General features: G+C 61.7%; 1 protein-coding gene across 2 annotated transcripts; it reads right to left on the reverse strand.

Annotated features, from left to right (window-relative positions):
• Positions 1-238: 238 nt before the first annotated feature.
• LY6E (lymphocyte antigen 6 family member E) lies at positions 239-4302 on the reverse strand. 2 transcript variants are annotated; one of them, XM_067712720.1, is made up of 4 exons: positions 4149-4302; positions 1706-1811; positions 1206-1325; positions 239-1129 (listed from the first exon to the last, which is right to left on the reverse strand). In XM_067712720.1, the coding sequence occupies exons 2-4, from the start codon at positions 1755-1757 to the stop codon at positions 909-911; spliced, it is 393 nt and encodes a 130-aa protein (XP_067568821.1). In that variant the 5' UTR covers positions 1758-1811; positions 4149-4302; the 3' UTR covers positions 239-908. The 2 variants fall into 2 exon arrangements, with proteins under 2 accessions (XP_067568821.1, XP_067568820.1); XM_067712719.1 differs by having other exon boundaries at positions 1706-1816; positions 4149-4299.
• Positions 4303-9290: the final 4988 nt, after the last annotated feature.

Here is a 9290-nt window from a genome sequence, read left to right on the forward strand (position 1 = left end):
CAGTCCAGTCCTGTCCGGAGGATAAACTTCCCAACCCTGCCCGGCCGAGGGCAGCTAGCTGTGGTCTCCGGCGACCCCCTTCCTCACTGCCTCCCAGTGGGCCTCAGGGTGGGGCCCGATCGCAGGGGACCCTCAGACCCTCTACACCTGCGGCTCTGCATCTCTGCTTCCCCCTCCCCCTCAGTAGGACCCTGATGGAAGCGACAGTCTCAGGCTGTGGGCCACACCTACAGCAGGAAAGGGTGGGAACATCTGTTTATTTGAGGCACCAAAGCAGCAGGAGGGCTCCAGTGAGGCGGTGGAGGGAGGGGGCCCGAGAGCAGCTGGATTTCGGGCTGGGAGCAGATTCCTGGGTCAGCAGCCTAGACCTGGGGACAGCGGAAGGCCTGTCTTCCTAAAGGCTGCCCTCGAGGTGAGTGAAATGAGGTGTGCAGAGATGCCAGGAGAAAGGGGCTCTGTGCTGGCGCTCGGGGCTGGGCTCCTGAGGCTTTACTCCCATCCTTCCCCCACACAGGCCGAGACCTGGCCACACACTCACCCGTGCCCGGCAGGGCACACGAACCAGCGCCTGTCCACACAGCACATCTTCCGCACTGCGGGCCGACAGGGGCAGGCCTGGGATCAGGTGCCCCTCCCAGCATGTCCCTGGGACGTGGTTCTGACTCTGGGGCCCTCAGGCTCCGTTCCCAGGTTCCCCCTGGAAGGCTGACCGGGAAGTAAGGGTAGCCGGCAGGTGTGTGGGTGCAGAGGGCAGGCCTGCCTGTGGGGACCCAGGGCCTAGAGGGTGGGCTCTGCAGGGTGAGGAGTCTAGGGGAGGAGGCTTCGAGATCCTCTTGGGTCTGGGAGGAGCTGGGCTTCCCTTCCTTCCTGAGCTTTGGGAGTCTGGGCCGGGCACAGGGTCCCGGGGGTCAGGGGCCAAATCGCAGCAGAGCCGACAGCAGGCTGAGCAGGAGCCCGAGGCCCAGCACAGCGGCGCTGGCCCGCAGCCCGCCGTCGGCCGCACTCAAGTTGCACAGGAAGCTCTGGCAGCAGTGGGTGCCCACGGACGCCACACCGAGATGGACGCTCTGGATGGGGCAGATCGGGGAGCAGCCCTTGTTCAGGGTGTAGCCGAAGTCCACCACGTCCCCTGCACAGGAAGGCGACGCTGTGAGTGGGGGGGCAGAGAGGCCAGGGCTGGGGTGGGGGGGCCTAGCTGCGCTCACCGATGCCAGCGGACGCAGAGACGGTCACACAGTAGTTGTCTGTGTCGGAGCAGACGGTGGGCTTCAGGCAGTACCAGTTGCTGTTCTCATTCACGCAAGAGAAGCACACCAGGGAGTGGACTGCAGAAGGAGGGATGCCTGTCTCATGCCCAGGAGTCTTCCTGTGTCCCCTCCCAGCCCGGACCCAGAGGCATGAGGACACCCCATCTTGTGCAGGCACTGACTGAGCAACTATGGTAGCCCGGGCCCGGGCTGGAGACCCAGGAGACAATGACACCAGACCCTGGCTCTGGAGGAGCCCCAGTGATGCCCCAAGTGTCCAGGCAGGGCTGAGGCTGCCAGTGGGGGCTGGGGTAGGAGGGACCGCGTCGCCGTGGGAGAGGAGCCTGTTAGGTGGCACAGAGTAGGTGACATGGGCACCGCTCAGGAGAGAAAGGGGAGAGGGAGTCCAGGAGGAGGACACAGCCCGCTCAGAGGCCTGGGGCCCCGGGGCACCTCACCTTGCTCCACACCCAGGAGGGCAGCCAGCAGCACCGGCAGGAAGACCTTCATTCTGGAGGGGACTGGCGTCCCGGCTGGGGTCTCACGAAGCCAAAGAAGTCAGCCCTGCGCTAAAGAGACAGCTCGCTGGAGGGCGGGGCTCACCCCCCTCGCGCAGGGCCCTGGGGCAGGGCAGCGGCTTGCTCTTCCCAATGGGGTCAGGGACACTGGCCCTGGGGGCAGCCTGGTGTCCCCACTTCGTAGATGGGGGAGCTGCCAGCTTCCAGCAGCAGGGCCAGAGCACAGACGGTCTTTCTGCTCCACTCCCAACCTGCCCCTCACTCAGTGCAGACTCCCAGCTGAGGCCCTTCCCCAAGTCTGTAGCACTTGCTGCTTGGGGGGAAGGAACTCATTAAGGTTCTCAGAATCACCCAGAAAGGGAGGTCAAGGGAGTGGCCCCTGCCCACGGCCCGGGGGGTGTGGCTGAGATAGGCTGGGACCTGGGATCCTCTATTAGAGTGCTTGCACCTGGACAAACGTCCCCTAGAGCAACAAGATACAAAGAAACTATAAGTGACTAAAAATAACTGCGCCCACGCACCGCGGGGCAACAGGGTACAAGAAGCCACAAACTACATTTTTGAGGTGCTGGGAGCAAAAGCATGGTACTGCACATCATTCCTGCCCGGTACCCCGAAGGAGGGGACAGGCCACCTAAGCTATGCCTCCTGCCTGACCCACAGATCCGTCCCCGTTGTCACCCCATTTAAGGACTCAAGTAGCCCCTCTCGGGAGCTGTTGTTTTGCTTCCTTGTGCTGCAGCTCGAGCCCCAGTAAAGCCTTGCCTGGAATTCTCATCTGGCCTCTTAGCAATTTCTCGAGTCCAAGGGCCCTGCGGGGGGGATGGCGACCAGTAATATTATATGACCTGCGTCCAGAACTTTCCAGGGGCCAGCTCTGTGCCTCACATGGGGCATGAGGCATATCTAGCTGAGTATCCACCTGGGCAGCTTCTGTGCTGGGGGAGGGGCGAGGGGCTCTCCCATTCTGTGTCGTTTAACGCTGAAGACGATGACCCCATACGTATCTGCTACTCCCCCCCACCTTCATGGCTGGGGGAGGCTCAGGGAGACCCAGCAGTGTGCCACCAGTCACCCCAGCGGGAACAGGCACAGGCTCTGGCAGGTGGCTGTGAGTCCCTGGGGGCTGTCCTGCACCAGGAGCCTCCCTTGGGCATAGGTCCTCGGCAGTGGATGGAGAAAGCACTTTGAATGCGACCAGCTGGGGTTCTGGTTCTCTGCTTTGCAGGAGGCACAGTGTGGGAGGAGCAGTCTGGTACCTTCTGCTGGGGACAGCCGTGGGCGGGCGGGGGAAGGGCTAGTCCCCAGGCACCGGGAGGAAGGAGAAAGCCAGGGAGAGAACAGATTTTGGGAGAGGCTGGCAGAGACCCTGAGAATGGGCTTCAGGTCTGGGCAGGGGCTGATGTCTTGGGGTTGGCAGCAGGAGCTGCAGACGTCCAAGAACAGCGCCGAGCCCAGCGGGGGCCTCTTCCAGGGTCCCGGCAGTTAGGGAGGAAGGAGCCTCAGTTTCCTCCTCCACAAAGTGAAGTTCCGGCGGGAGGAGCCCTGAGCTGTCCTGAAGGAAGCTCTGGGGCTCACCTCCGCGGTCACAGTCAGCATCCCCACCCTGCTGCCAGGCACCCCAACAAGTGCGCCCTGCTGGGCTGAGTCGGCACTGGATACTAACGTGTCCACATTAGTAGGGCCAGGCGGAAGGGAACCCGTGGGTTTGCGGGCAGGGCCATTCGGGACCCTGACTGTGCACTCTTCCCCCAGGCTCACAGGGCTGATGTCCGGGAGAGCCTGGCATTCAGTGACGCTGGGCCAGCAAGAGAGGTAGGAGCACGTCCTGGACCCCAGGGATGGAAGGGGCCTGGTGGCCCAGCGCAGGGGGCAGGGCTCCTAGGCACCTCATATACTTGCGTAATCTATGCCAAACAAGGTGCTTTCACCTCTTCCCAAGGCAGGCTCCCGTCCCCATGGTGACCCACCAGGGCATTTAACTCTCTCCTTCCTGCCAGCGCGCCAAGATCCCAGCCCCTTCAAGTCAGGAAGGCTGGCCCTTCCCCAGTCCCCATGTGAGGGGTCAGGGAATGGGCCCTAGAGTTGGGCGATGGGGTCCCGGCGCCTGCGCAGCCCTTGGCTACCCAGCCCGGGAGGGCGCCCGGCTGCAGTCTCCGCCCGCTCCCGCCCTCGTCCTTTGGAAATACTGGAGAGGGCCGGGAGGCTGGGGGGCTGGGAGTGGAGGCGAGGCGCCCAGGGGCCGGGGCCGCTCGCAACCCCGACCCCCAGCCTCCCGCAGGCCTCTCCCGCCTCCCTGGCGCCCCACTCGCCCGCTCCCCCTCCTCGCTGGGCAGGGCCCCGTCCCCGCGCCCCCGCCCGCCCGGCCCGGGCCCTCACTCACCGCCGGCGGACGCAGGTCCCCGGCCCGGCCGCGCAGTCAAGTCTGCCCCCGAGCCCGAGCCCGTGGCAGCCCGCTCTCCCCGGCGGCCAGGCAGCGCGCGAGCGCAGTGGGCGTGCGGGAGGCGGGACTTGGCGCCCAGGCCCCGCCCACCAGCCCCTCACCCCTGCGCAGGGCCCGTCGCAGCCGGTCCGTCTGGTCCGCTTGGGCGGGGACGTATTGCGACAGCCCGGCCTGGCTGGCTGGGCAGGGGTGGGGGAGGCCCCCAAGTGGCCGGACACTTTTGAGGTGGAGCTCGGGGGAGGGGATGCGTCCGAGGAGGCCGAGGGGGCAGTACTCGGAACCCCTTCTGCAGAGTGGGATAGGGTCTGCGAAGAGGCCTTCAGCACGCCACGCCCGAGCCAGGTGACAGGACGAGGGTGAGAGGGTGGAGGAGGGGGCTTCCGGGGCAGTGATTGCGGGCCACAGTGCCGCCCAACAGGAGATCCGGGCCGCACCAGCGTCGTGACCCTCAGCCCAGGAGAACTCAAGAGCCCCCTGGGTGCTCCCCTGCAGACGGGGCTGGGTGCAGGGCGCGTCATCACAAAGCCAGCCTGATATGACCCTCTCAGCGCGGAACCTAGCGGCCCCTGTTAGAGTGAAGCGGGCTGTCCTTAGTCTGACGCCAGCCAGTGCATTTCCTGTGTTCTGTCTCCAGGTGCCATTAATTGCCTTTCAGCCAACGTTCACAGAGCACCCACTGTGTGCGGCCCTGTGTCCCCCACTCCGGGCTTGTGAGCTAGGCTCAGGGGCCAGGCTCTGCAGCACCCCAGGCCTTGCTCCTGCTTCTCCCTGGCGGGGATGGAAGAGCCTCGTAGCCTGCGGGAGCTGGGGGTGCCAAGGCCTGCCCGTGGGCGGGGGCTGCCAGGCAGAGCGCCCTTCCTGTACGTGTCACCGTCTGCTGGTTCCCTTCTCTTCGTGCAGAGTCCTCTCAGCGCCTGATGGGTCCCTGCGGATTCGCACTTCTTACTTTCACAGCACATTTCCTGTTGGAGCTGTTTTTTGCACCTGACCTTTTCTTGCAGCCTTTCTGGGTGGCATCTGCTGGTGGCATCTGCGGTGACAGTGGGGGAGGGCCCCAGGAGAAGTGGCCTCTTAACTGTACAAGGGAGAGGGACTGAGGCAGGATGGCGGGTGGCCAGGATGGAGCAGGGTGGGAAGAGGGATCCTGTAACAGGAGACCAGTCCCATGGGCAAGGTAGGGGTACACTAGGCACCATGTGATTGTGCATTGATACGAGTGATTGTGTGATTGTCTGCTGAGTGGGTTTGTGTGTTCAGAGTTCTGGGTCGGGTCACCTTCTCCTGTGGTCTTCTCTGATGACCAGATGACAGGAGAGTGGGATAGATCAACTTGGACAGTCTTTGGGGGCTTTTTCCTTGGAGGCTGAAGGTGGGAGTCTGTGTGTCATGAGATGTCCCAGCTGAGGAGTGATGACATCCTCAGGGTTACACAGCCCTGGGGCCCAGGGACATGCAGTAGGCTGTGGCCTTTGGTTAGCCCCCTTCTGGGTGTCACCTCTGGGGAGCAGGAACTGCCTCACCTCCGCCCCCTCCCCCTCAACATAATCTGAAAACTGTGGCCAGGACGACGGCTGGTCCCCCTGAGCCTGTTGCTTGCTCTTAGCATACAGTCAGTCAGATTTGTCTGATGGGGGTGAGGGTGGGGTGTGTGTTGGGGGCGTGGCCAGATTAGCCTGCTGCACTCAGAAGGCCACAGCCTTGAACACATGGCAGCCCTGGGAGGTGTGACTTCCTGGTCTATATCCATGAGCTGGACGTAGCCAGGCTCATCAGCCAGAGGCGTTTCCTGGGACCAAAGCGATGCCAGGGGGGCTTTCCTAAAAGGCCCACCCACCCTTGGGGGGCCCACTCAGTCTCCCTCCTTCAACCTTGGGCTCTGGGAACTTGCCTCTCACCACTGGACACCTGCTGGAATGGCCAGGTATGTGTCTCCCCACTTTCAGGTCTAGTCATTCTGCAGATACCTCTGCCTCTGTCTCTGCTTCCCTTCCTTCTGGCCTGCCTCACCCCCCCAGAGCTGCCCACGCCCCCTGTGACCCTGCTCCTTTCCACACAGACCTTAAAATCTGACCTTGTGCTGCCAGTCCCACGTGTCACAAATCCCAGGAGGCCCAAATGCCCGGGCCAGCCCCCTGCAGTGCACTCGGGGCTTGTGATGGGATGAGGCAGTTCAGGGGAAGCGTGGTGGGCAGGGGAGCAGACACACGGTGAGTCCAATGAGATATCTCTAACTAAGCCTCCCTATGCCGGGGAAGCAGGTCCGAACTTGCCAGGTGTGTCATCTCTGCCACCTGGGCTCGCATACACGTCCTTCTAGGGCAAACGTGACGCAGGACCGCCAGCAGGGGAAATTCGGTTACCTGGATCTCTCTGGCTGGGTGCCGCGTGAGGACAGTGGCCATCCACAGTGTGCCTGGGGCGGGAGCCGCTCGTCTTGTCATGGCCCAGAGTTCCGTAGCCACCGTGAGGTGGTGCCTTTGGGTCACTCTGGACCTCTCCTCTCGGAAGCACCTCAGACACGTGGCAGTGGGTGGGGCTTCTGGGCGAGCTTGGCTCAGAGCTGCAACTTTCTCTCTATCTCCCCTGGGCACGGAATCGCCCACCTCATAGGGTCTCAGGGGATCTGGCAGGCAATGACCTGGAGGGGCACAGGCACTCTGGGGCCCCGGGGGTGGACAGGAAGACGTGCTGGACACTTTGGCCAGGACCGGGGCATCCTGGCCAGCCACCTTGCTCCCTGCTCCATTTTACTGATTTTCCCTGCCTTGAGGTTGGGATTAGGTTTATACGGCCCCTCAGTATCCAGTGTTTTTAGTCTTTTAAAAAATACATATTTATTTATTTATTTGGCTGCGCCAGGTCTTAGTTGCGGCACATAGGACATTGCAGCATGCGGGATCTTTAGTTGCGGCATGTGGGGCCTAGTTCCCTGACCAGGGATTGAACCTGGGCCCCCTGCATTGGGAGCACAGAGTCTTAGCCACTGGGCCACCAGGGAAATCCCCAGCGCTTTTATTTATTTATTTATTTATTTTTTGCGGTACGCGGGCCTCTCACTGTTGTGGCCTCTCCCGTTGCGGAGCACAGGCTCCAGACGCGCAGGCTCAGCGGCCATGGCTCATGGGCCCAGCCGCTCCGCGGCATGTGGGATCTTCCCGGACCAGGGCACGAACCCGTGTCCCGTGCATTGGCAGGTGGACTTTCAACCACTGCGCCACCAGGGAAGCCCCCCAGCGCTTTTAGTCTTTTCTTATCTGGGCCAGTTCCTGTCCGAGTATCTGCCCTCTAAGGCCTTCTTGTCCCCAAGCCTGACCTTTTACAGACAGAGTGTCATTTTCTCAGAATGTCCAGAAGGTGGCCAGCCCCCGTGATCTGTCCTGATTTCTGGATTCTAACAGTCCACGGTTCTGACCAGGAGGAATTCTACCTAAAGTTGCCTGCACCCGTGTGTCTGGCTTTCTGGTGTGGTCATATCAGCGTTGGCTGGGACCTTGCCCCATGCACACCCAGGGCGGGGCTGGGCAGGTTGGGAAGGCCACAGGCTCCATCCCCACTCTCAGAGGGCGTGGTTGGAGTGAGGCCCCTGCAGTGGAGGCACATGGACCCCCCCCCCCCAAGTTCTGGCGCCCCTCCCAGCACTTCCCCAGGTCTCTGGTGAGAAATGGAATATTTCCTGCCGTATCAGTAAACAAAGGATGTCACAGTCATCAGCGATTGCAGCCCTCCCACAGGAGGCGGTGAGCCCTGAGGAAACTCAGGATGTGAAAACACAGGATACGGGCCCCAGAGAGCTGTGGTGCATAAAGCAGTGATTTCAGTGAGCCCAGACTCTTGCATCTTCTCATACGTAGAAAAGCGCTACATTCCTTAACTTGGGTTATCTGGTTTTCTTTAATTAACAGTAATCTTTTGACATTCAAACTACCTGCCCTGTGTTGCGAAACTTCTACATAACCTGGCTGCCCCCTGGCCTCCTCAGAGCAGTTCTCTCGGGGTTACTTGAGGCGCTGCCTCCCAGGCTTGAAGTCCTAAAACGTCCCGCCGAGTAAAACATAACTCAACTTTTAGGTTGTGACAAATGTTTTAAGTCCTCACTGGGGTCACTCTGTACACCCTCCATGTTGCCCTGCTCCCTCTTCTAAGGCTGCCTGGAAAGCTCTGAGCTTGCCGAGTTCTTTGAGCTGTTTGCAAACTGCCGATTTCCAGGGCTGCTTGCTTTTCCGATCCAGTTTGCCTCACAGCTTCTTGGGCAGCCCCTGTCCTGAGCACTGCCCAATGGGTAGAGGTGGATGCAGCCTTGGCCAAGTGTCCTTCTGCATGGCCCCTCACTGGCCTGCTTGCTCCCAGGTCCGCATGCTAGCCAGGCTGGGCCAGGAAACCAGGGAACGACCCCTTTGGCCCGTCAATCCTTATCCCCCCTTTAGAAGTCACTAGGCCTCCCTCCTGCGCGCCCCTCCCTTCTCCCGGCTGTCCTAAAGGAGGTCTGAGCACCCCTTGGGCCTGGAGTGCCCTCTGGTGCCAGGTGCTGGTGCCCCAGAGCCCTGCAAGGTTGGCAAGTGAGCCAGGAAGCGAAGAGGCCCAGGTCTTCCAGCACGAGACTGAGTAGCAACTGTGCTGGTGACCCAGCCCTCCACCCTCAGTCACACTTATCCCTCAAGGCTTTGTTCCAGCTGCCCCTTTAGTCCTGGGAGATATCAGACAGGTACAGGGCTCAGATGGGGGAAGCCTTCCATCTTGGTATGTGCCATGGGGTGGTGACACTCCCTCTAAAGAGAGGGAGCCTGGTGGGGGAGTGGGGGAGGGGAGCCCAGCAGGGCAGAGGCGTAAGGTGGCAGGTCCCCCCACCCCCCGGGATGTGTGTAAACTGTATCCGGGCTGTACTCCTAACTCATGATTCCCGGGGAACGTTCTCCTGGCAGAGACTACTGAGGTTTGGGTGACGCACACTTTGAATTATGGGGGGCACATTTGCTGCTGGATGGCCCCTAGTCCTGTCCTGGGTCTGCATCAGGCGTCACCGGGCGAGGCGGCGGTGTTCAAGCAGGGAGCCAGAAGCCACCGCCCTCGCGTCTGCAGAGGATG

This window comes from Pseudorca crassidens, chromosome 17 (genome assembly GCF_039906515.1).
Source record: "Pseudorca crassidens isolate mPseCra1 chromosome 17, mPseCra1.hap1, whole genome shotgun sequence".
NCBI classification, from domain to species: domain Eukaryota; kingdom Metazoa; phylum Chordata; class Mammalia; order Artiodactyla; family Delphinidae; genus Pseudorca; species Pseudorca crassidens.

Bases quoted from the DNA above. Each gene is read 5' to 3' on its own strand.
- LY6E (XM_067712720.1), bottom strand. From the start codon at position 1,757: ATGAAGGTCTTCCTGCCGGTGCTGCTGGCTGCCCTCCTGGGTGTGGAG. The intron at 1,326-1,705 runs GTGAGGTGCCCC...CTCCTTCTGCAG, and splicing joins CCTCCTGGGTGTGGAGCAAG to TCCACTCCCTGGTGTGCTTC. The intron at 1,130-1,205 runs GTGAGCGCAGCT...CTTCCTGTGCAG, and splicing joins CTCTGCGTCCGCTGGCATCG to GGGACGTGGTGGACTTCGGC.